Source organism: Haemorhous mexicanus, chromosome 38 (genome assembly GCF_027477595.1).
Source record: "Haemorhous mexicanus isolate bHaeMex1 chromosome 38, bHaeMex1.pri, whole genome shotgun sequence".
Lineage (NCBI taxonomy): Eukaryota > Metazoa > Chordata > Aves > Passeriformes > Fringillidae > Haemorhous > Haemorhous mexicanus.
The window spans coordinates 417,432-443,484 of NC_082378.1; the positions used below are offsets into that span (position 1 = coordinate 417,432).

The 26,053-nt window shown below is 55.4% G+C and overlaps 1 protein-coding gene across 1 annotated transcript; it reads left to right on the forward strand.

The window, feature by feature from the left end:
* The first annotated feature begins 568 nt into the window (after window positions 1-568).
* Window positions 569-18,074, forward strand: LOC132341317 (armadillo repeat-containing protein 5-like). Its single transcript, XM_059872775.1, has 9 exons — window positions 569-1,039; window positions 5,347-5,457; window positions 6,992-7,448; window positions 9,459-9,666; window positions 11,699-12,302; window positions 13,706-13,838; window positions 16,008-16,179; window positions 17,511-17,792; window positions 17,826-18,074. The coding sequence occupies exons 1-9, from the start codon at window positions 763-765 to the stop codon at window positions 17,979-17,981; spliced, it is 2,400 nt and encodes a 799-aa protein (XP_059728758.1). The 5' UTR covers window positions 569-762; the 3' UTR covers window positions 17,982-18,074.
* Window positions 18,075-26,053: the final 7,979 nt, after the last annotated feature.

A 26,053-nucleotide genomic window follows, 5' to 3' on the forward strand; every position in this document is an offset into this window, starting at 1 on the left:
GAGTTTTGGTTAGCCCCGACCTCATATCTGTCAATCAAATATTGCTCCGCCCCCACTGAGGCGTGACCACGCCCATTAAGCTGGCAGCCGTTTGCTTCATGTGCTGTCAATCATTCATTGTACCGCCGCCGTTAGCATAATTTATTCTGTCAATCATTCATCGCCCCGCCCCCTTTTAAGCATCAATCCTCCCCTTGGATGTCAATCAATTAGTCAATCAATCACTTAATCAATCGGCTATTTCCCTGTTAATCACCCGTTGCCACGCCCCTTTCTTAATCAATCAATCCAAATATTAATCGATTAGTCTTTGCCTAACCAACCACTCTTTTCCACATGCCCTTTTAATCAATCAATCAATCAACCCATCACCCACAGTCCTGTCAATCCCCCATGGGTATATTTCCTGTCAATCACAGGTTGCCATGGCCCCTTCTAATCAATCACTTATCGATCAATCACTGCCTGTCAATCACCCTTTCCCCTCGCGCACCACATGTCAATCACGAATCGCTCCGCCCCTTCCCCCTCACACCCACCCGCCAATCACCCGCAAACCCCGCCCCTCTCCCATCACCCCTCGCGCGTTGCGTCCCTCCCCCTCTCCCTTCCCCCGCTCTCTCTGTGCCCCCTCCCCGCCGTTCCCTCCTCCCCGCTCTCCCTTTCCGCCCGTTCCGCCCCTCACCGTTCCCCTCTCCCCCCTCACCCCGCTCTATTTTTTTTCCCCGTTTTCCTCCGTTTTTCCCCCATTTCTCCCCCACCATGTCCGAGTCCCTGGGCTGGTGCGTGGAGGCCGTGCGGGCCGCGGCCGAGCCGTCGCTGTCGCGGGCGCTGCTGGCGCTGCGCGCCCGGCACACGCGGCGGGCCGGGGGCCCCGCGCGGTTCCGGGAGCGAGGGGGGCTCGGGCCGCTGCTAGAGCTGGTGGGGCCCGAGAGGCCCCGGAGGGTGCTGGAGCTGGCACTAAGCGTGCTCGGGAACTGCTGCACCGAGCCCGGCTGCCGGCGGCAGACCAGGAGCCTCGGAGGGGTGCCGCGGCTGGGTGAGTGAGGGGGGATAGGGGCTGCGAAAGAGGGGAAAGTGTCGGGTGTGAGGGGAAAAGTACCGGGAGTGAGGGGAAAAGTGTCGGGTGTGTGGGGAAAGGTACCGGGATTGAGGGGAAAAGTGTGAGGCGTGAGGGGAAAAGTACCGGGAATGTGGAGAAAAGAGCAGGGACTTGGGGGGAAAGTGTCCGGTGTGAGGGAAAAGTGTCGAGTGTGAGGGAAAAAGTACCGGGAATGTGGAGAAAAGTACCGGGAATATGGGGAAAAGTGCAGGGACTGGGGGGGAAAGTGTACGGTGTGAGGAAAGAGGTCGTGTGAGGGGAAATGTGTGATGGGAAAAATACCGGGAATGAGGAAAAAAGTACCGGGAATGAGGGGAAAATGTGGGGAAAAGTGCCGGGTGTGAGGGGAAAAGTGCCGGGAATGTGGGGAAAAGTGTCGGAAATGTGAAGAAAAGTGTTGGAAATGTTGAGAAATGTGTTGGGTGTGAGGGGAAAAGCGCCGGAGTGGGAGGAGAGGGGTCGGGTCTGAGGGAAAAAATGATGGGTGTGAGGGAAAAAGTGCCGGGAATGTGGAGAAAAGGGTCGGGAATGTGAAGAAAAATGTTGGGTGTGAGGGGAAAAGTGTCGGAAATGAGGGAAAAAGTGTCAGAAATGAGGGGGAAAGTGTGGGAATGTGGGGGAAAAGTGCTGGGAGTGAGGGGAAATGGGCCGGGGTGGGAGGAGAGGGGTCGGGTCTGAGGGAAAAAATGTTGGGTGTGAGGGAAAAAGTGCCAGGAATATGAAGAAAAGTGTCGGAAATGTGAAGAAAAATGTTGGGTGTGAGGGGAAAAGTGTCGGAAATGAGGGAAAAAATGTCGGAAATGAGGGGAAAAGTGTCAGTTGGGAGGGGAAATGGGCCGGAGTGGGAGGAGAGGGGTCGGGTCTGAGGGAAAAAATGTTGGGTCTGAGGGGAAAAGTGCCGGGAATGTGGAGAAAAGTATCAGAAATGTGAAGGAAAATGTTGGGTGTGAGGGGAAAAGTGTCGGAAATGAGGGAAAAATGTCAGAAATGGGGGGAAAAGTGTGTGAATGTGGGGGGAAAGTGCCGGGAGTGAGGGAAAATTGGCCGGAGTGGGAGGAGAGGGGTCAGGTCTGAGGGAAAAAGTGTCGGGAATGTGGAGAAAAGTGTCAGAAATGTGAAGGAAAATGTCGGGTGTGAGGGGAAAAGTGTCGGAAATGAGGGAAAAGTGTTTGAAATTATGAGAAAAGTGTGGGAATGTGGGGGAAAAGTGTCCGGTGTGAGGGGAAATGGGCCGGGGTGGGAGGAGAGGGGTCGGGTCTGAGGGAAAAAATGTTGGGTCTGAGGGGAAAAGTGCCGGGAATGTGGAGAAAAGTGTCAGAAATGTGAAGAAAAATGTCGGGTGTGAGGGGAAAAGTGTCGGAAATGAGGGAAAAGTGTCAGAAATGAGGGGAAAAGTGTGGGAATGTGGGGAAAGGTGTCCGGTGGGAGGGAAAATGGGCCGGGGTGGGAGGAGAGGGGTCGGGTGTGAGGGGAAAAGTGCCGGGAATGTGGAGAAAAGTGTCGGAAATGTGAAGAAAAATATTGTATGTGAGGGGAAAAGTGTCGGAAATGAGGGAAAAAGTGTCAGAAATGAGGGGAAAAGTGTGGGAATGTGGATGATAAGTGCCGGAAGTGAGGGGAAGCGTGTCCGGTGTGAGGGAAAAAGTGTCGGGTGTGAGGGAAAAAGTGCCGGGAATGTGGAGAAAAGTGTCGGAAATGTGAAGAAAAATGTTGGGTGTGAGGGGAAAAGTGTCAGAAATGAGGGGAAAAGTGTCAGAAATGAGGGGAAAAGTGTGGGAATGAGGGGAAAAGTGTGGGAATGTGGGGAAAGGTGTCCGGAGTGAGGGGAAATGGGCCCGGTGGGAGGAGAGGGGTCGGGTGTGAGGGAAAAAATGTGGGGTCTGAGGGAAAAAGTACCGGGAATGTGAAGAAAAATGTCGGAAATGTGAAGAAAAATATTGGGTGTGAGGGGAAAAGTGTCGGAAATGAGGGAAAAGTGTCAGAAATTATGAGAAAAGTGTGGGAATGTGTGGGAAAAGTGTCCGGTGTGAGGGAAATGGGCCGGGGTGGGAGGAGAGGGGTCAGGGCTGAGGGAAAAAATGTTGGGTCTGAGGGGAAAAGTGCCGGGAATGTGGAGAAAAGTGTCGGAAATGTGAAGAAAAATGTTGGGTGTGAGGGGAAAAGTGTCGGAAATGAGGGAAAAAGTGTCAGAAATGAGGGGAAAAGTGAGGAAATGTGGGGGGAAAAGTGCCGGGAGTGAGGGGAAATGGGCCGGGGTGGGAGGAGACGGGTCGGGTGTGAGGGGAAAAGTGCCGGGAATGTGGAGAAAAGTGTGGGAAATGTGAAGAAAAATGTTGTGTATGAGGGGAAAAATGTCGGAAATGAGGGAAAAAGTGTTTGAAATTAGGGAAGAATGTCGGGAATGAGGGGAAAAGTGTGGGAATGTGGAGGATAAGTGCCGGGAGTGAGGGGAAATGGGCCGGGGTGGGAGGAGAGGGGTCGGGTGTGAAGGAAAAAATGCCGGGAATGTGGAGAAAAGTGTCGGAAATGTGAAGAAAAATATTGTATGTGAGGGGAAAAGTGTCGGAAATGAGGGAAAAAGTGTCAGAAATGAGGGAAAAAATGTCGGAAATGAGGGGAAAAGTGTCAGTTGGGAGGGGAAATGGGCCGGGGTGGGAGGAGAGTGGTCAGGTCTGAGGGAAAAAATGTTGGGTGTGAGGGAAAAAGTGCCGGGAATATGGAGAAAAGTGTCAGAAATGTGAAGAAAAATGTTGGGTGTGAGGGGAAAAGTGTCAGAAATGAGGGAAAAAGTGTCAGAAATGAGGGGAAAAGTGAGGAAATGTGGGGGGAAAGTGCCGGGAGTGAGGGGAAATGGGCCGGGGTGGGAGGAGACAGGTCGGGTGTGAGGGAAAAAATGTTGGATGTGAGGGAAAAAGTGCCGGGAATGTGGAGAAAAGTGTCGGAAATGTGAAGAAAAATGTTGGGTGTGAGGGGAAAAGTGTCGGAAATGAGGGAAAAAGTGTCAGAAATGAGGGAAAAAATGTCGGAAATGAGGGGAAAAGTGTCAGTTGGGAGGGGAAATGGGCCGGAGTGGGAGGAGAGGGGTCGGGTGTGAGGGAAAAAATGTTGGGTCTGAGGGGAAAAGTGCCGGGAATGTGGAGAAAAGTGTGGGAAATGTGAAGAAAAATGTTGGGTGTGAGGGGAAAAGTGTCAGAAATGAGGGAAAAAGTGTCAGAAATTAGGGGAAAAGTGAGGAAATGTGGGGGGAAAGTGCCGGGAGTGAGGGGAAATGGGCCGGAGTGGGAGGAGAGGGGTCAGGTGTGAGAGAAAAAATGTTGGGTGTGAGGGAAAAAGTGGCGAGAATATGGAGAAAAGTGTCAGAAATGTGAAGAAAAATGTTGGGTGTGAGGAGAAAAGTGTCGGAAATGAGGGAAAAAGTGTCAGAAATGAGGGAAAAAATGTCGGAAATGAGGGGAAAAGTGTCAGTTGTGAGGGGAAATGGGCCGGAGTGGGAGGAGAGGGGTCGGGTCTGAGGGAAAAAATGTTGGGTCTGAGGGGAAAAGTGCCGGGAATGTGGAGAAAAGTGTCGGAAATGTGAAGAAAAATGTCGGGTGTGAGAGGAAAAGTGTCGGAAATGAGGGAAAAGTGTCAGAAATGAGGAGAAAAGTGAGGAAATGTGGGGGGAAAGTGCCGGGAGTGAGGGGAAATGGGCCGGGGTGGGAGGAGACGGGTCGGGTGTGAGGGAAAAAGTGCCGGGAATGTGGAGAAAAGTGTCAGAAATGTGAAGAAAAATGTTGTGTATGAGGGGAAAAATGTCGGAAATGAGGGAAAAAGTGTTTGAAATTAGGAAAGAATGTCGGGAATGAGGGGAAAAGTGTGGGAATGAGGGGAAAAGTGTCAGTTGGGAGGGGAAATGGGCCGGGGTGGGAGGAGAGGGGTCGGGTCTGAGGGAAAAAATGTTGGGTCTGAGGGAAAAAGTGCCGGGAATGTGGAGAAAAGTGTCGGAAATGTGAAGAAAAATATTGTATGTGAGGGGAAAAGTGTCAGAAATGAGGGAAGAGTGTAAGAAATGGGGGGAAAAGTGTGGGAATGTGGAGGATAAGTGCCGGAAGTGAGGGGAAGCTTGTCAGGTGTGAGGGGAAAAGTGTCGGAAATGAGGAAAAAAATGTCGGAAATGAGGAAAAAAGTGCCGGGAATGAGGAAAAAAGTGTCGGGACTGAGGAGAAAAGTGCCGGGAGTGAGGAGAAGTGTCGTGCCTGTGGCAGTGTCGCTGCTGGCGCTGCCCGCCGCCCCCGAGAGCGTGTGGAACCGCGTGGCCCGCACTTTGGCCAACCTGGCCCTGGAGCCCGAGGGCGCCCGCGCTGTGCTGGACGCCGGTGAGCAGCGACTGGGGCAAATCCGGGCGGTTTTGGGAAAATCCGGGGTGTGGGGGGGAATATTTGGGGATTTTTGGGGGGAATTTAGGGATTTTGGGGGGTATTTCAGGGAATTTTTGGGGGGAGTTTGGGGATTTTCGGGGGGATTTGGGGGAAATTTCGGGGGGATTTGGGGGAAATTTGGGGATTTTGGGGGACTTTTGTTGGAAAATTTGGGGATTTAGGGGGATTTTGGGGGATTTAGGGGGGATTTTGGGGGGAATTTGGGGATTTTGGGGGGAATTTGGGGATTTGGGGGGAATTTTGGGGATTTTTTGGGAGAATTTTGGGGATTTTGGGGGGAATTTCAGAGAATTTTTGGGGGGAATTTCAGGGATTTTGGGGGGAAGTTTGGGGATTTTGGGGGGAATTTGGGGATTTTGGGGGGAATTTGGGGATTTTGGGGGGAATTGGGGGATTTTGGGGGGAAGTTTGGGGATTTTGGGGGGAATTTTGGGGATTTTGGGGGGAATTTTGGGGATTTTGGGGGGAATTTGGGGATTTGGGGGGGAAGTTTGGGGATTTGGGGGGGAATTTGGGGATTTGGGGGGAATTTTGTGGATTTTTTGGGAGAATTTTGGGGATTTTGGGGGGAATTTCAGGGAATTTTTGGGGGGAATTTCAGGGATTTTGGGGGGAAGTTTGGGGATTTTGGGGGGAATTTCAGGGAATTTTTGGGGGGAATTTGGGGATTTTTGGGGGAATTTCAGGGATTTGGGGGGGAATTGGGGGATTTTGGGGGGAAGTTTGGGGATTTTGGGGGGAATTTGGGGATTTGGGGGGGAATTTGGGGATTTTTGGGCGGAAGTTTGTGGATTTTGGGGGGAAGTTTGGGGATTTTGGGGGGAATTTGGGGATTTTTGGGGGGAAGTTTGGGGATTTTGGGGGGAATTTGGGGATTTTGGGGGGGAATTTGGGGGTTTTGGGGGGAGTTTGGGGATTTTGGGGATTTGTGTTGGAAAATTTAGGGGAATTTGGGGGATTTTGGGAGGATTTGGAGGAAATGTTGAGATTTTTGGGGGGAAATTTGGGGATTTTGGGGGAAATTTTGGGAGGATTTGGGGGAAATTTGGGGATTTGTGTTGGAAAATTGGGGGATTTAGGGGGATTTGGGGGAAATTTAGAGATTTTGGGGGGGTTTGGGGGGGATTTTGGGGGACTTTTGTTGGAAAATTTGGGGATTTCGGGGGAATTTGGGGGGTTTTGTGGGGAATTTGGGAATATTTTTGGGGATTTTGGTGAATTCTGAGGGAATTTTGGGGCCGATTTGGGGCAATTTTGGGCGCGATTTGAGGGAATTTTTGGGGTGATTTGAGGCGATTTTGGGGAATTCTGAGGGAGAATTTTGGAGGCGTTTTGGGTGAATTTTGGGTGACGATTTGAGGGAATTTGGGGGGCGATTTGGGCGAATTTCGGGTGAATTTTGGGGTCTCTTTCACCCCACCTCCCCTCCACCCCCTTAACCCCTTCCCCTCCCCCCTTATTAACCCCTCAGGTGCCGCTCCCCTCCTGATCTCCCTCACCTCCACCTGCACCACCCCCGGCTGCCTGCTGAGCGCCGCCCGCGCCCTCCGCATCCTCGGCACCCCCCAGACCCCCCAGACCCCCCCCAAATCCCCTCCCCAGGACCCCCCTCTCCCCTCCCCCAGCCGCGCCCTCGCCGTCTCCGCTCTCTCCGCCCGCCTGGCCGCGCTCGGCCCCGCCGACCCCTGCTGCCCGCCGCTGGCCCGGGCGCTCCGGGGGCTTCTCCTCGCCCCCTGCCCCTCCTCCGTGGCCGAGGCCGCGACCCCCGCCCTGGGCGCGCTGGCCGCTCTGGCCGCCCGGCCCGCCCTGGACCCCCGGGGGTCGGCGCTGGCCGCGCTGGCCGCGCTGGGGACGCGGGGCTGGCTGCGACCCGCGCTGGGGGCGGCCGGGGCCGTGGAGGCTGCGGTGGCCGCCGTGAGGAGGGGGCTGTGGGGGGAAAACGGGGGGGAGGGGGCGGGCGGAGAGTTGGGGGAGGGGGGGTATGAGTATGGGGAGGGGGGGGATGGGTTTGGGGGTGGGGGGTGTGAGTTTGGGAGTGAGGGTTTTCAGTTGGGGGGTGGGGGTTCTAAACTGGGTGGGGGGCCTGAATTTGGGGGTGATTCTGAATTGGGTGGGGGTCCCAAATTTGGGGGTGATTCTGAATTGGGTGAGGGTCCTAAATTTAAGGGTGAGGGTCCTAAATTTGGGGCTGGGGGGCACGGATTTGGGGGTGATTCTAAATTGGGTGAGGGTCCCAAATTTGGGGGTGATTCTGAATTGGGTGATGGTCCCAAATTTGGGGGTGGGGGGCACGGATTTGGGGGTGATTCTAAATTGGGTGAGGGTCCCAAAGTTAAGGATGGTCCTAAATTGGGTGGGGGTCCCAAATTTGGGGCTGAGGGTCACAAACTTCGGGGTGGGGATCCCAAATTGGGTGGGGGTCCTAAATCTGGGGGTGGTCCTAAATTGAGTGGGGATCCCAAATTGGGTGGGGGTCCTAAATGTTGGGGTGAGGGTCCCAAATTGGGTGGGGGTCCTGAAGTTAAGGGTCATCCCAATTTGGGTTGGGGTCCCAAACTTGAGGGTGGGAGTCTAAAATTGAGAGGGGGTCACAAATTGGGTGGGGGGTCTCAGCTGAATGGGGGTGGTCCCAGTCTGGGTGGGGGTCCCAAATCTTGGGGTGGTCCTAAATTGGGTGGGGGTCTCAAATCCCCCCATTTGAATGGGGGACCCGAATTTGGGTCTGGGGGTTCCAAATTAGGTGAAAATCCCAAATTTAAGGGTGGGGGTCCCAAATCTGAGCCCCGGGATCCCCAATTTGGGTCTGGGGGTCCCCAGTTCTCATCTCGGGCTGGGTCCAAGGGTCCCCAATTGGGTGGGGGTCCCCAGTCAGGTGCCAATCCCAAAATTGGGTCTGGGGGTTCCAGATCCAGGTCCAAGGGGCCCCATTTTGGGTCTGGGGGTTCTGAATTCGGTCACAACCCCAAATTTGGGGGTCCCCACCCCAAATTCAGCTCTGGGGGTGCCCAATTTGGGTCTGGGGGTTCCAAATCCAGGACCAAGGATCCCAGATTTGGGTCTGGGGGTCTCCAATTTGAGTCTGGGGTCTCCCATTCCCCCTCCTCCCCCCAATTTGAGTCTGGGGTCCTTCGCTCCCCCTCCTCCCTCCAGCTGAGATCTGAGGGTTCCCACTTTGGGTCTGGGGTCCCCCATTCCCCCTGCAGTGCCCAATTTGAGTCTGGGGTCCCTCCCTCCCCCTGCAGTGCCCAATTTGAGTCTGGGGTCCCCCATTCCCCCTGCAGTGCCCAATTTGAGTCTGGGGTCTCCCATTCCCCCTCCTCCCCCCAGCTGAGATCTGAGAGTCCCCACTTTGGGTCTGGGGTCCCTCCCTCCCCCTCCTGGGCCCAATTTGAGTCTGGGGGTGCCCAATTTGAGTCTGGGGGTGCGCAATTTGAGTCTGGGGTCCCTCACTCCCCCTGCAGTGCCCAATTTGAGTCTGGGATCCCCCACTCCCCCTGCAGTGCCCAATTTGAGTCTGGGGTCCCTCACTCCCCCTGCAGTGCCCAATTTGAGTCTGGGGTCCTTCTCTCCCCCTCCTCCCCCCAGCTGAGATCTGAGAGTCCCCACTTTGGGTCTGGGGTCTCCCATTCCCCCTCCTCGGCCCAATCCGATTCTAGGGGTCCCCAAAGCGGGTCTGGGGTCCCCCATTCCCCCTGCAGTTCCCAATTTGAGTCTGGGGTCCTTCGCTCCCCCTGCAGTGCCCAATTTGAGTCTGGGGGTGCCCAATTTGAGTCTGGGGGTGCCCAATTTGAGTCTGGGGTCCCCCATTCTCCCTGCAGTGCCCAATTTGAGTCTGGGGGTTCCCACTTTGGGTCTGGGGTCCCCCCTTCCCCCTGCAGTGCCCAATTTGAGTCTGGGGGTTCCCACTTTGGGTCTGGGGTCCCCCCTTCCCCCTGCAGTTCCCAATTTGAGTCTGGGGTCCGCGCGCTGTGCCTGCTGTGCCGCGAGGCGGTGAACCGGGCGCGGCTGCGGCGCTCGGGGGGTCTGGGGGCTCTGCTGGGGGTCCTGCGGGACCCCCGGGCGCGGCGCTGGCACCGCCCGGTGCTGCTGGCGCTCAGCGCCTTCGCCTGGGACCCCCCGGCCCTGCGCGCCCTCGAGAAGTGGGGGGTGGTCCCGCTGCTGGCCCGCCGCCTGCCCCCGGACCCCCCAATTGGGGAGGGGGCTCACGAGGAGGAGGAGGAGGAGGAGGAGAGGGAGGAAGAGGAGGCGGCATCGGCGGATTGGCCTCGGGATTTGGGGCTGGGGGCGCACGGGGAGGCAGCGGCGGGGAGCTGGAGGGGGCTCAGGTGAGTGGGGAGGGGGCTTGGGGGGGGGTTGGGATATTGGGGAGGGGGCTTTGGGGGGGGTTTGGGGGATTTGGGATATTGGGGAGGGGTCTTGGATGGATTTGGGATATTGGGGAGGGGTCTTGGGATGGATTTTAGGGGGATTTGGGATATTGGAGAGGGGTCTTGGGATGGATTTGAGGGGTTCTGGAGGGATTTGGGATATTGGGGAGGGGTCTTGGGGGGATTTGAGGGGTTTGGGGGGATTTGGGATATTGGGGAGGGGTCTTCGGGGGATTTTAGGGGCGTTTGGGATATTGGGGAGGGGGCTTTGGGGGGGTTTGGGGGGTTCTGGGGGGATTTGGGATATTGGGGAGGGGGCTTTGGGGGGGTTTGGGGGGATTTGAGATATTGGGGAGGGGTCTTGGGATGGATTTGAGGGGCTTTGGGATATTGGGGAGGGGGCTTGGGATGCATTTGAGGGGGTTTGGGGGGATTTGGGATATTGGGGAGGGGTCTTGGGGGTTTGGGATATTGGGGAGGGGTCTTTGGGATGGATTTGAGGGGTTTTGGAGGGATTTGGGATATTGGGGAGGGGTCTTTGGGATGGATTTGAGGGGTTTTGGGGGGATTTGGGATATTGGGGAGGGGTCTTGGGGGGATTTGGGATATTGGGGAGGGGGTTTGGGATGGATTTTAGGGGGATTTGGGATATTGGGGAGGGGTCTTGGGATGGATTTGAGGGGGTTTGGGGGGATTTGGGATATTGGGGAGGGGTCTTGGGATGGATTTGAGGGGGTTTGGGGGGATTTGGGATATTGGGGAGGGGTCTTGGGATGGATTTGAGGGGTTCTGGGGTTTTGGGGGTCATTTAATGGGATTTTGGGGTTATTTTTGGGCTCACTTAATGGGTTTTTTGGGCTCTTCTAATGGGATTTTTGGGGTCATTTAATGGGATTTTGGGGGTGATTTAATGGGATTTTTGGGCTCACTTAATGGAATTTTGGGGTTATTTTTGGGCTCAATGGGATTTTTGGGCTCATTTAATGGAATTTTGGGGTTATTTAATGGGATTTTTGGGGTCATTTAATGGGATTTTTGGGGTTATTTTTGGGGTGATTTAATGGGATTTTTGGGCTCATTTAATGGAATTTTTGGGGTTATTTAATGGAATTTTGGGGTTATTTAATGGGATTTGGGGGATATTTTGGGGTGATTTAATGGGATTTTTGGGGTGATTTAATGGAATTTTTGGGGTTATTTAATGGGATTTTGGGGTTATTTAATGGGATTTTTGGGGTTATTTTTGGGGTGATTTAATGGGATTTTGGGGTTATTTTGGGGCTCATTTAATGGGATTTTTGGGCTCATTTAATGGAATTTTTGGGGTTATTTAATGGAATTTTGGGGTTATTTAATGGGATTTTTGGGGTTATTTTTGGGGTGATTTAATGGAATTTTTGGGGTCATTTAATGGAATTTTGGGGTTATTTTTGGGGTTATTTAATGGAATTTTGGGGTTATTTAATGGGATTTTTGGGGTTATTTTTGGGGTTATTTAATGGAATTTTGGGGTTATTTTTGGGCTCATTTAATGGGATTTTGGGGTTATTCTTGGGGTCATTTAATGGGATTTTTGGGGTGATTTTTGAGCTCATTTAATGGGATTTTGGGGTTATTTAATGGAATTTTTGGGGTGATTTAACGGGATTTTTGGGCTGATTTAATGGAATTTTGGGGTTATTTTTGGGGGGGCTTCTCCCCCTCTAACCCCTCCCCTCCCCCCCCCCACAGGTCCTGGCTCTCCAGCACCACCTCCCCCCCCCACCACCCCTCCCCCTTCCCCTCCCCCCGCCCCTCCCCCACCCCCCAAGAAGCCGCCGCCGCCCCTCCCCCCCTCCGTGCGGGCTCTGGCGCTGCCGCCCATCCCCCCCCTGCTTTTCGGGGACCCCCGGAGCCCCGAGACCCCCGTGCTGCTGCTGCTGGAGCGCCTGGCCCAGCCCCCCCGCCCCTCCCCCTCCCTCCCCTCCCCCACCGTGGTCTCGGCCCTTTTGGGGTACCTGGCGGGGGTCCCGCGCCCCTCCCCCCGCGCCCCCCGCCTGCTGCAGCTTTTGGTGCAAAATCCGCAATTTTTGGGGCTCCTGGTGAGGGGCTTCGTCCCCTCGCTGATCCACGCCTGGCTCGTGCTGGGGGTCCCGCCCCAAAAATGGGTCCGGGAGGTGGGGGAGGGGAGGGACCCCCACCCCAAATACCCCAAAGTGATGGGGGAGGGGAGAGACCCCCACCCCAAAGTGATGGGGGAGGGGAGAGACCCCCACCCCAAATACCCCAAAGTGATGGGGGAGGGGAGAGACCCCCACCCCAAAGTGATGGGGGAGGGGAGAGACCCCCACCCCAAACCCCTGGCAGAGGGGAGAGACCCCCGCCCCAAATCGCCGGGACCCCCGAAGGAGAGGAGGGAGAGGCTGAGGGAGCTGGGTGAGTCTGGGGGAGAAATTGGGGCAAAATTGGGAAAATTTGGGGGGAAAATGGGAATTTGGGGGGAAAAATGGGAATTTGGGGGGAAAATGGGAATTTGGGGGGGCTTTGGGAGAAAATTGGGGGGATTTTGGGGAAAATTTGGGGGATTTTGGGGAAAAATGGGAATTTCGGGGGGGGAAATGGGAATTTGGGGGGAAAATGGGGGATTATGGGGGGGATTTAGGGGAAAAATGGGAATTTGGGGGAGAAAATGGGGGATTTAGGGGGAAAAATGGGAATTTCGGGGAGAAAATGGGGGATTTTGGGAGGATTTAGGGGAAAAAATGGGAATTTGGGGGGGGAAAATGGGGATTTAGGGAAAAAAATGGGAATTTCGGGGAGAAAATGGGGGATTTTGGGAGGATTTAGGGGAAAAAATGGGAATTTTGGGGGGAAAAATGGGAATTTTGGGGGAAATGGGGGATTTTGGGGGGATTTAGGGGAAAAAAATGGGAATTTTGGGGGGAAAATGGGAATTTTGGGGGAAATGGGAATTTGGGGGGATTTAGGGGAAAAATGGGAATTTTGGGGGGAAAATGGGAGAAAATTGGGGGGGGTTGGGAGACAATTGGGGGGATTTGGGGAAAATTTGGGGGATTTTGGGGGGAAAAAATGGGAATTTTGGGGGAAAATGGGGGATTAAGGGAAAAAATGGGAATTTTGGGGAGAAAATGGGGGATTTGCGGGGATTTAGGGGAAAAAAATGGGAATTTTGGGGGGAAAATGGGGGATTTTGGGGGGATTTGGAGAAAATTGGGGGAATTTGGGGAAAATTTGGGGATTTGGGGGAAATTTGGGGGGGAAATGGGAATTTGGGGGGGTTGTGGGGAAAATTGGGGGGGATTTTGGGGGAAATTGAGGAAGTTTGGGAGAAAAAAGGGAATTTGGGGGAAAATGGGAATTTTGAGGGGATTCAGGGGAAAATTGGAGGATTTGGGGGGGAAAAATTGGGGGATTTGGGAGAAAATTGGGGAATTTTGGGGAAATAATGGGAATATAGGAGGGATTTGGGGGAAAATTGGGGGGATTTTGGGAAAATTTGGGGGATTTTGGGGGGAAAATGGCAATTTTGAGGGAGGTTGGGGGGATTTTTGGTGGTTTGGGGTGGGTTTTGGGGAAAAATTGAGAACTTGGGGTGGATTTGGGGGGGCTTTTGGAAAAACTGGGGAGATTTTGTGGAAAAATGGGATTTTTGGGGTGGATTTTTCACGAATTTCGGGCGAATTTCGTCAATTTTGGGGCGATTTTTTCAGATTTTTTTATTCAGGGGGGGTTTTGGGGTATCCCCAACTCAACCCTGGGGGTCTCAGGTGAATTTTTGGGACCCCTGAGCCCCAAATTCCCCCTCCCACCCCCCCCAGGTGAGGCCCTGCTGAGGAGCCTGGCGGCCACGGCGGCGTCGCCTTTTGGGGTGGGGGTCCTGACCCACGGGCTGAGGTGTGGGAGCCCCCCCGCCCGCCTGGCCTGCGCCACCGCCCTGCCCCTGCTGGCCAGGTGAGACCCCTCCCCAAAGTGCCCTGAAGCCACCCAGAATCCCCCCGGAACTGCCTCCAAAAATCACCTAAAAAACCCCAAAATCTCCCCAAAAATCCTCCCAAAAATCACCTAAAAACCCCCAAAATCTCCCCAAAAATCCTCCCAAAAATCACCTAAAAAACCCCAAAATCTCCCCAAAAATCCTCCCAAAATACCCCCAAAAATCACCTAAAAAACCCCAAAATCTCCCCAAAAATCCCCCCAAAATACCCCAAAAATCACCTAAAAAACCCCAAAATCTCCCCAAAAATCCTCCCAAAAATCACCTAAAAAACCCCAAAAATACCCTTAAATCCCCTCAAAAAATACCCCAAAAATCACCTAAAAACCCCAAAATCTCCCCAAAAATCCTCCCAAAACTCATCTCAAAAAACCCCAAAATCTCCCCCAAAATCACCTAAAAAACCCCAAAAATACCCCCAAAAACCCCCCAAAAATACCCCAAAATCTCCCCAAAAATCCTCCCAAAAATACCCCAAAAATCACCTAAAAATCCCAAAAATACCCCAAAAATCACCTAAAAAACCCCCAAAATCTCCCCAAAAATCCCCCCCAAAATACCCCCAAAATCATCTAAAAAACCCCCAAAATCCCCCCCAAAATACCCCCAAAATCACCTAAAACCCCCCAAAATTTCCCTAAAAATCCTCCCAAAAATACCCCAAAAATCACCTAAAAAAACCCCAAAATACCCCAAAAACCACCTAAAAATCCCCCAAAAATTCTCCCCCAAATCCCCAAAAATATGCCCCAGAAATCACCTTTAAAAAACCCCAAAATACCTCAAAAATACCCCAAAAAGACCCCAAAAATCACTTTAAAAAAACCCCAAAATCTCCCCAAAAATCTCTCCCCAAATCCCCTAAAAATCACCTAAAAATCCCCCAAATTCTCCCCAAAAATATCCCCAAACCACCCCAAAAATACCCCAAAAATCACCTAAAAAACCCCCAAAATTTCCCCAAAAATCCTCCCAAAATCCCCCTAAATCACCCCAAATTGCCTCCAAAAATCTCCGCAAAATTCCCCCAAAATCTTCCCCTGAATTGTCCAAAAATTCCACCCCAACCCCCCCAAAAATCCTCTAAAATCACCCCAAAAAATCCCTGAAAAATGCCCCAAAAATCACCAAAAAAATCCCAAAAAATCCCTGGAAAATGCCCCAAAATTACCCCAAAAATCACCAAAAAATCCCTGAAAAATGCCCCAAAGTCCCCCAAAATTAACCCAAAAAATCCGTCCAGAAAATCCCCCAAAAAAAACCCCCCAAGTCCCCTCCCCCACCCCTCTATCGCGACATGTCGTGACTGGCCCCTCCCCCCAGGCCGGGCTCGCTGCTGTGGCCGCTGCTCTGGGGTGGGGGAGGGGCGATAGAGCCTGACCGCCCCTCCCCCCACCCCCCCCAAATCCCCTCCCCCACCCCCCCCCCAAATCCCCTCCCCCACCCCTCTATCGCGATATATCGTGACTGGCCCCTCCCCCCAGGCCGGGCTCGCTGCTCTGGTGTGGGGGAGGGGCGATAGAGCCTGACCGCCCCTCCCCCCACCCCCCAAATCCCCTCCCCCACCCCCAAATCCCTTCCCCCACCCCCCCAATCCCCTCCCCCACCCCTCTATCGCGACATATCGTGACTGGCCCCTCCCCCCAGGCCGGGCTCGCCGCTGTGGCCGCTGCTCTGGGGTGGGGGGAGGGGCGCTAGAGCCTGACCACCCCTCCCCCACCCCCCAAATCCCTTCCCCCACCCCCCCAATCCCCTCCCCCACCCCCCGAATCCCCTCCCCCACCCCTCTATCGCGACATGTCGTGACTGGCCCCTCCCCCCAGGCCGGGCTCGCCGCTGTGGCCGCTGCTCTGGGTGGGGGAGGGGCGCTAGAGCCTGACCGCCCCTCCCCCACCCCCCAAATCCCCTCCCCCACCCCCCAAATCCCCTCCCCCGCCCCTCTATCGCGATATATCGTGACTCTCCCCCCAGGCCGGGCTCGCCGCTGTGGCCGCTGCTCTGGGGTGGGGGAGGGGCGATAGAGCCTGACCGCCCCTCCCCCCACCCCTTAAATCCCCTCCCCCACCCCCCGAATCCCCTCCCCCGCCCCTCTATCGCGACATATCGTGACTGGCCCCTCCCCCCAGGCCGGGCTCGCCGCTGTGGCCGCTGCTCTGGGGTGGGGGAGGGGCGCTGCCGCTGCTGCTGGGCGCCGTGGCCGCCCGGGGTGGGGGAGGGGCCGGGGCCGGGGCCGCCCCTCCCCCCCTGGCTCTGTACGCGGCCGCCGCCATCGGAGCCGTCAGAGCTCACCTGGGACAGGTGAGGGACACACCGGGGGGAGAGGGGACACACCTGGGGGGGAGGGGGGGACACACCTGGGGGAGGGGACACACCTGGGGGGAGGGGACACCCCTGGGGGGAGGGGATACACCTGGGACAGGTGAGGGACACACCGGGGGGAGGGGAGGGGACACACCTGGGGAGGGGAGGGACACACCTGGGGAGGGGAGGGACACACCGGGGGGGGAGGGGGGACACACCTGGGGGGGAGGGGGCACACCTGGGGACACACCTGGGGGAGGGGACACACCTGGGGACACACCTGGGACAGGTGAGGGACACACCGGGGGGGAGGGGACACACCTGGGGGGGAGGGGACACACCTGGGACAGGTGAGGGACACACCTGGGGGGAGGGGACACACCTGGGGGGAGGGGACACACCAGGGACAGGTGAGGGACACACCGGGGGGGAGGGGACACACCTGGGGGGAGGGGAGGGACACACCTGGGGACACACCTGGGACAGGTGAGGGACACACCTGGGGGAGGGGAGGGACACACCTGGGGACACACCTGGGACAGGTGAGGGACACACCTGGGGGAGGGGAGGGACACACCTGGGGGGGGAGGGGACACACCTGGGGACACACCTGGGACAGGTGAGGGACACACCTGGGGGGAGGGGACACACCTGGGGACACACTTGGGGGGAGGGGGGGACACACCTGGGGGGGGGAGGGGACACACCTGGGACAGGTGAGGGACACACCTGGGGGAGGGGACACACCTGGGGGGGAGGGGACACACCTGGGGGAGGGGACACACCTGGGGGGGAGGGGACACACCTGGGGGAGGGGACACACCTGGGGGGGAGGGGACACACCTGGGGGAGGGGACACACCTGGGACAGGTGAGGGACACACCTGGGGGGAGGGGGGGACACACCTGGGGGAGGGGGGGGGGGACACACGTGGGACAGGTGAGGGACACACCTGGGGACACAACTTCGGGGGGGACACACCTGGGACAGGTGATGGGACAGTGGGGACAGACCTGGGACAGGTGAGAGACAGGGGGACACACCTGGGGGGGTGGGGACACACCTAGGACAGGTGAGGGGACATTGGGGACACACCTGAGGGGGGTGGGGACACACCTGGGACAGGTGAGGGGACATTGGGGACACACCTGAGGGGGTGGGGACACACCTGGGACAGGTGAGGGGACATTGGGGACACACCTGGGGACGTTGGGGACACACCTGGGGACGTTGGGGACACACCTGGGGACATTTGGGACACACCTGGGGACATTTGGGACACACCTGGGGACGTTGGGGACACACCTGGTCTGTTTTTGGTCCCGCAGGTGAACGGCCACGGGGACAGCGGTGACACCGACGGGGACCTGGGGGACACCTGGCCACACCTGGCCACACCTGGGGACGCAGAGAACGGATTTGGGGACACCTGGGAGCACCTGGACACACCTGGGGACATCCAGGACACACCTGGGGACACCTGGGACACCTCTGGGGACATTGGGGACACACCTGGGGACATTGGGGACACACCTGGGGACACCTCCGGGGCGCTCTCACCTGGCCCCAGGTGGCCCCAGGTGGCCCCGAGAGCCCCAAAACGTCCCCAGGTGTCCCCAGGTGTCCCCACCTGCCGTCCCCAGGTGTCCCCAGGTGTCCCCAGCTGCCGTGCCCAGGTGTCCCCACCCCCCTGCAAACGTCCCCGGCTGGCCCCAAACCCCCCGGAAATGTCCCCAAACGTCCCCAGCTCCTGTCCCCAGGTGTCCCCAATGTCCCCAAATCCCCCCAGGTGTCTCTAAACTCCCCCAGGTCCTGTCCCCAAGTGTCCCAAATGTCCCCAAATCCCCCCCAGGTGTCCCTAAACTCCCCCCAGGTGTCCCCACGCCCCCCCCAGGTGTCCCCCCCGCCGTGTCCCTGTCCCCAGGTGTCCCCAACCCCTCCCCAAATGTCCCCAAACCCTCCCCAGGTGTCCCCAATGTCTCCAAACCCCCCTCAGGTGTCCCTAAACTCCCCCAGTCCCTGTCCCCAAATGTCCCCACCCCCTCCCCAGGTGTCCCCAACCCCCCCTCAGGTGTCCCCAGCCCCCCCCCAGGTGTCCCCAGCCCCTCCCCAGGTGTCCCCAGCCCCCCCCCAGGTGTCCCCAGCCCCTCCCCAGGTGTCCCTAACCCTCTCTCAGGTGTCCCCAAGCCCCCCCCAGGTGTCCCCAATGTCCCCACCCCCCCCCCAGGTGTCCCCAGCCCCTCCCCAGGTGTCCCTAACCCTCTCTCAGGTGTCCCCAACCCCCTCTCAGGTGTCCCCACGCCCTCCCCAGGTGTCCCCAACCCCCTCTCAGGTGTCCCCAAGCCCCCCCCAGGTGTCCCCAATGTCCCCACCCCCCCCCCAGGTGTCCCCAGCCCCCGCCCAGGTGTCCCCCCCGCCGTGCCCCTGTCCCTACTCGCTGTCCCCCTGGGACGTGTCCCTTGTCCCCGACGTGCCCCCGGCCATCCCCGCCTCCCGCCGCGCGCTGTCCCTGCTGTCCCCCGTCCTGGCCACCCTCGTGTCGGGTCCCTTCCTGGAGGGCCACCAGCCGCAGGTGACACTCCGCCGCTGTCCCCGCGCCGCCCTGCTCCTCCTGCTGCACTTCCTGCACGGCTGTCGCCCCCCTTGTCCCCAAATGTCGCCTCCCCCCAGCGCCACCACGGCGGGGGCGGCGCTGGCGCTTTCGCGCCGTTTCCTGGTGACGTCATTCGAGGCGTGGCTGGCGGGGGCGGTGGCGGGGTCGCCCCCCGAGCTCTGGGCCTTGGCGGAGCTCTGGGGGTGTCCCCAGCTGGCGCGGAGGGTGGCAGGTGACATCCTCCGGGGGGGGGTCCTGCAGGTGGCCCCCAGGTTGGTGGCGGTGGCCGAGGTGGCGCGGGAGGGGGCGGGGCTGGCGCGGGCTCTGCTGGGGGAGATCTGCCCCTCCCCCAAGGGCCTCCCCCCCCTCCGCCTGGGGGGAGGGGAGGGCTGGGACCCCCTGGTGGGGTGGGGACAGCTCGGGGACAGCGACGAGGGGGAGGGGGATGGCGTGGAGGGGGAGGGTGACGTCATGGAGGGGGAGGGGTCGCGGTGAGAGGAGCTTGGGGACAACAAAAAGGACCCTGGGGACCCCAAAAATGACCTTGGGGACACCAAAAGGACCCTGGGGACAATTTTGGGGACACTAAAAGGACCTTGGGGACAATTCTGGGGTCCCTAAAGTGACCCTGGGGACACCAAAAGGACCCTGGGGTCACCAAAAATGACCTTGGGGACATCAAAAGGACCCCGGGGACAATTTTGGGGTCCCTAAAATGACTCTGGGGACACCAAAAGGACCCTGGGGACATCAAAAGGACCCTGGGGACAATTTTGGGGACACCAAAAATGACCCTGGGGACACTTTTGGGGTCCCTAAAGTGACTCTGGGAACATCAAAAGGACCCTGGGGACAACTTTGGGGTCCCTCAAATGACCTTGGGGACGTCAAAAGGACCCTGGGACCCCAAAAATGACCCTGGGGACACCAAAAGAACCCTGGGGACACCAAAAGGACCCTGGGGACACCAAAAGAACCCTGGGGACAATTTTGGAGTCCCTAAAATGACCCTGGAGGCATCAAAAGGACCCTGGGGACACCAAAAAGGACCCTGGGGACAATTTGGGGTCCCTAAAGTGACTCTGGGGACATCAAAAGGACCCTGGGGACAATTTTGGGGACACTAAAAGGACCTTGGGGACAATTTTGAGGTCCCTAAAGTGACCCTGGGGACACCAAAAGGACCCTGGGGACACCAAAAGGACCCTGGGGACACCAAAAATGACCTTGGGGACATCAAAAGGACCCCGGGGACAATTTTGGGGTCCCTAAAGTGACCCTGGGGACACCAAAAATGACCCTGGGGACATCAAAAGGACCCTGGGGACACCAAAAGGACCCTGGGGACAATTTTGGGGACACCAAAAAGGACCTCAAAGAACCCAAAAGTGACCCTGGGGACACCAAAAAAGACCTTGGGGACAATTTTGGGGTCCCTAAAATGACCCTGGGGACACCAGAAGGACCCTGGGGACAATTTTGGGGACACCAAAAGTGACCTTGGGGACACCAAAAGGACCCTGGGGACAATTTTGGGGACACCAAAAAGGATTTGGGGACAATTTTGGGAACCTTGGGGACACTTTTGGGACCTCGGGGCCACCCCAGGTGCCGATGACGTCACAGGGGAGCCCCCCCCAAACTTTGGGGGACCCCCCGCCGAGATTTGGGGACCTTGCGGAATTTTCGGGACCTTCTGGAACTTTCTGGGACCTTCTGGAATTGTGGGGACCCCCCGAGGGAGGGGGAGGGGCCGGGGAAGGAATTTTGGGGCGAATTCGGGCGGGTTTGGGGCCAATAAAAAAAAAAATGGCTGAAAGTGTCGGGTGGGGCTGAGATCTCCCGAAATTCCCCAAAAAAATAAAAAATCACCCCAAAATCCCGACCTAAAAAAATTAAATAAAAAAAAAAACAAATCCCAACTCGCAAAAAATTCCCTCAAAATTTCCCTCCAACCTCCCAAAATTCCCGCCAAAAATCCCCCAAAATTCCCCAAAACTCCCTCCAAAAAATCTCCAAATTCCGCCTAAAAATCCCCCAAAATTCCCCAAAACTCCCTCCAAAAAAACCCCAAATTTCCCCTAAAAATACCCCAAAAATCCCAAATTCCCCCAAAATTTCCCTTAAATCCCCAAAATTCCCCAAAAAATTCCCCCAAATCCCCAATTTCCCCCCAAAACCCCCAATATCCCCAAAAATCCCCAAAATCCCCCCAAAAAATCCCAAAAAATCCCTGAATCCCCCAAAATTCCCAAAAATCCCCAAAATTCCCCCCAAAAAGCCCTAAAATTCCCCAAAAAATCCCAAAAATCCCCAAAAAGATCCCTCAAATATGCCCAAAATTCCCCCAAAAATCCCCAAAATTCCTCCAAAAAATCCCCCAAAAATCCCCCAAATTCCCCCAAAAATCCCCAAAAATTCCCCCCAAAATCCTCAAATTCCCCCAAAATCCCCCCAAAAAATCCCAAAAATCCCGAAAAATCTCCCAAAAATCCCCCCAAAAAATCCCCAAAAAGTCCCAAAATTCCCCCAAAATTCCCCAAAATCCCCCAAAATCCCCCCAAAATCCCAAAATTCCCCAAAAATCCCCAAAATCCCCCAAAAATCCCCAAAATTCTCCCCAAATTCCCCCAAGTCCCCAAAATCCCCCCAAAAAATCCCCAAAAAATCCCTGAATCCCCCCAAAATTCCCAAAAATCCCCAAAATTCCCCCCAAAAAGCCCTAAAATTCCCCAAAAAATCCCAAAAATCCCCCAAAAAGATCCCTCAAATATGCCCAAAATTCCCCCAAAAATCCCCAAAATTCCTCCAAAAAATCCCCCAAAAATCCCCCAAATTCCCCCAAAAATCCCCAAAAATTCCCCCCAAAATCCTCAAATTCCCCCAAAATCCCCCCAAAAAATCCCAAAAATCCCGAAAAATCTCCCAAAAATCCCCCCAAAAAAATCCCCAAAAAGTCCCAAAATTCCCCCAAAATTCCCCAAAATCCCCCAAAATCCCCCCAAAATCCCAAAATTCCCCAAAAATCCCCAAAATCCCCCAAAAATCCCCAAAATTCTCCCCAAATTCCCCCAAGTCCCCAAATTCCCCCCAAAAAAATCCCCAAAAAATCCCTGAATCCCCCCAAAATCCGCAAAAATCCCCAAATTCCCCAAAATCCCCCCAAAAAATCCCCAATATTCCCCCAAAATTCCCCCAAAATCCCCAAAATTCCCCCCAAAAATCCCTAAAATTCCCCAAAAAATCCAAAAAAATCCCGAATTCCCCCCAAAATCCCCCAAATCCTCAAATATCCCCCCAAAAGATCCCTCAAAAATCCCCCAAAAATCCCCCAAAAATCCCATTCCCCCCAAAAAAATCCCAAAAAAATCCCAATAATCCCCCAAAATTCCCAAATTCCCCAAAATCACCCAAAATCCACAAAATTCCCCCCAAAAATCCCTAAAATTCCCCAAAAATCCCAAAAAATCCCAAAAATCCCCGAATTCCCCCCAAAAATCCCCAAAATCCCCAAAAATCCCCAAAAAATCCCCAAATATCCCCCAATAAGATCCCCCCAAAATCCCCAAAATTCCCCAAAAATCCCCCAAAATCCCCAAATCCCCCCCCAAAATCCCAAAAATCCCCAAAAATCCCCAAAAAATCCCCAAAATTCCCCCCAAAAATCCCTAAAATTCCCCAAAAATCCCCAAAATTTCACCAAAAATTCCCCCAAAATCCTCAAAATCCCCCCAAAAAATCCCCCAAAAAACCCAAAAATCCCCCAAAATCCCCAAAAATCCCCCAAAAATCCCAAAAATCCCCAATTCCCCCAAAATCCCCAAATTCCCCCCAAAATCCCCAAAATCCCCCCTCCCCCTCCCCCCCCGCCGTTCCCGAATTCCCAAATTTGGGCAGCGCCGGGAGCGGCCCCGGGGGGGGAGGGGGGGGAGGGGCGGGGGTGGGGGAGGGGCGGAGGGGACCCGGAATGGAGGAGCTGGGTGAGAGCGGGGGGGGGGAGGGGACACCGGGGGGGGCTTGGGGACATCGCGGGACACTTTGGGGACACTTTGGGGGCATTTTTGGGGACTTTTGGGGATTTTTAGGGATTTTTGGGGATTTTTGGGGGAGTTTGGGACATCCCGGGGGGGGGATGGGGACATCCGGGGGGGGTTGGGGACACTTTGGAGACACTTTGGGGCAGTTTGGGGACACTTGGGGACATTTGGGGCAGTTTGGGGACACTTTGGGGACACTTTGAGGAATTTTGGGGATTTTTTGGGATTTTTTGGGGACATTTTGGGAGAGTTTGGGACATCCCGGGGGGGGGGATGGGGACATTTGGGGACATTGGGGGGGTTGGGGACATTTTGTGGACATTTGGGGATTTTTGGGGATTTTTGGGGACATTTTGGGAGAGTTTGGGGCAGTTTGGGGACATCCGGGGGGGGCTTGGGGACATTTGGGGACATTTGGGGCAGTTTGGGGACATCCGGGGACATCTGGGGACAGTTGGGGACATTTTGGGATTTTTGAGGAATTTTGGGGATTTTTTGGGATTTTTTTGGGGACATTTGGGAGAGTTTGGGACATCGGGGGGGCATGGAGACATTTTGGGACATTTGGGGACATTTGGGGACATTCTGGGGAGTTTGGGGACATTTGGGGACACTTTGGGGCAGTTTGGGGACACTTTGGGGACATTTGGGGACATTTTGGGATTTTTGGGGATTTTGGGGATTTTTTGGGGGGATTTTTGGGATTTTTGGGGACATTTTGGGGGGGTTTGGGACATCCCGGGGGGGGGATGGGGACATTTGGGGGGTTTGGACACTTTGGGGACATTTGGGGACAATTTGGGGGGGTTGGGGACACTTTGGGGACATTTTGGGATTTTTGGGGATTTTTTTGGGGATTTTTGGGGGATTTTTTGGGACATTTTGGGAGAGTTTGGGGACATCTGAGAGAGGGATGGGGACATTTGGGGACATTTTGGGGACATTTGGGGACATCTGGGGGAGTTTGGGGGATTTTTGGGGATTTTTTGGGACATTTTTGGGACATTTTGGGAGAGTTTGGGGACATCGGGGGGGATGGGGATATTTGGGGACATTTGGGGGCACTTTGGGGATTTTGGGGGTTTTTTGGGGATTTTTGGGGACATTTTTGGGACATTTTGGGAGAGTTTGGGACATCCGGGGGGGCTTGGGGACATTTTGGGACATTTGGGGACATTTTGGGGCAGTTTGGGGACACTTGGGGACATTTGGGGCAGTTTGGGGACACTTTGGGACACTTTGAGGAATTTTGGGGATTTTTTGGGATTTTTTGGGGACATTTTGGAGAGTTTGGGACATCCCGGGGGGGGGATGGGGACATTTGGGGACATTGGGGGGGTTGGGGACATTTTGTGGACATTTGGGGATTTTTGGGGATTTTTGGGGACATTTTGGGAGAGTTTGGGGCAGTTTGGGGACATCCGGGGGGGGCTTGGGGACATTTGGGGACATTTGGGGCAGTTTGGGGACATTTGGGGACATTTGGGGACATCTGGGGACAGTTGGGGACATTTTGGGATTTTTGAGGATTTTTGGGGATTTTTGGGAGAGTTTGGGAGACTTTGGGAGACTTTGGGGACATCCCGGGGGGGAGGGGACACCGGGGGGGCTTGAGGACATCGCGGGACACTTTGGGGACATTTGGGGACATTTTGGGATTTTTGGGGATTTTTTGGGCATTTTTTGGGACATTTCAGGACATTTTGGGAGAGTTTGGGGACATCGGAGGTGGATGGGGACACTTTGGGGCAGTTTGGGGACATTTGGGGACACTTTGGGGACATTTTGGGGACATTTTGGGATTTTTGGGGATTTTTTTGGGACATTTTGGGAGGGTTTGGGGACATCGAGGGGGGGCATGGGGACATTTGGGGACATTTGGGGCAGTTTGGGGACATTTGGGGCAGTTTGGGGACATTTGGGGACATTTGGGGACATTTGGGGACACTTTGGGGACACTTTGGGGACATTTTGGGGATATTTGGGATTTTGGGGATTTTTTGGGACATTTTGGGAGGGTTTGGCGACATCCGGGGGGGGTTGGGGACACTTTGGAGACACTTTGGGGGGGTTGGGGACATTTTGGGACACTTGGGGACAGTTTGGGATTTTTTGGACTTTTTGGGAGAGTTTGGGGACATCCCGGGGGGGGGATGGGGACATTTGGGGACATTTGGGGGGGTTGGGGACATTTGGGGCAGTTTGGGGCAGTTTGGGGACACTTTGGGGACATTTGGGGACATTTTGGGATTTTTGGGGATTTTTGGGGGACTTTTTGGGATTTTTGGGGACATTTTGGGGGGGTTTGGGACATCCCGGGGGGGGGATGGGGACATTTGGGGGGGTTGGGGACACTTTGGGGCGGTTTGGGGACACTTGGGGACATTTGGGGACACTTTGGGGACATTTTGGGGATTTTTTGGGATTTTTTGGGGACATTTTGGGGACATTTGGGGACATTGGGGGGGGCTTGGGGACATTTGGGGACATTTGCGGACATCGGGGGACATTTGGGGGAGTTTGGGGACATTTTGGGATTTTTGGGATTTTTTGAGGACATTTTGGGAGAGTTTGGGAGAGTTTGGGACATCCCGGGGGGGGGATGGGGACATTTGGGGACATTTGGGGGGGTTGGGGACATTTGGGGCAGTTTGGGGACATCTGGGGACACTTTGGGGACATTTTGGGATTTTTGGGGATTTTTTGGGACATTTTGGGACATTGTGGGGGAGTTTGGGGACATCCGGGGGGGCTGGGGACACTTTGGGGACATTTGGGGCAGTTTGGGGACGTTTTGGGGCTTTTGGGGGACATTTTGGGGCATTTTGGGAGAGTTTGGGACATTCTGGGGGAGTTTGGGACACCCAGGAGGGGCATGGGGACATTTGGGGACATTTTGGGGACATTTTGGGATTTTTGGGGATTTTTTGGGACATTTTTGGGACATTTTGGGAGAGTTTGGGGACACTTTGGGGACATCGGGGGGGATGGGGCCATTTTGGGGCCATTTTTGTGGAATTTTTGGGGACACTTTGGGGACATTTTTGGGGCCATTTTGGGGCCAGTTTTGGGAATTTTTTGGGGACATTTTGGGACATTTTGGGACATTTTGGGGCCATTTTTTGGGGCCATTTTGGGGCCATTTTTAGGACATTTTGAGGACATTTTGGGGAATTTTTGGGCCAATTTTTGGGAATTTTTGGGGGGCATTTTGGGGACAATTTGGGGACATTTTTAGGGT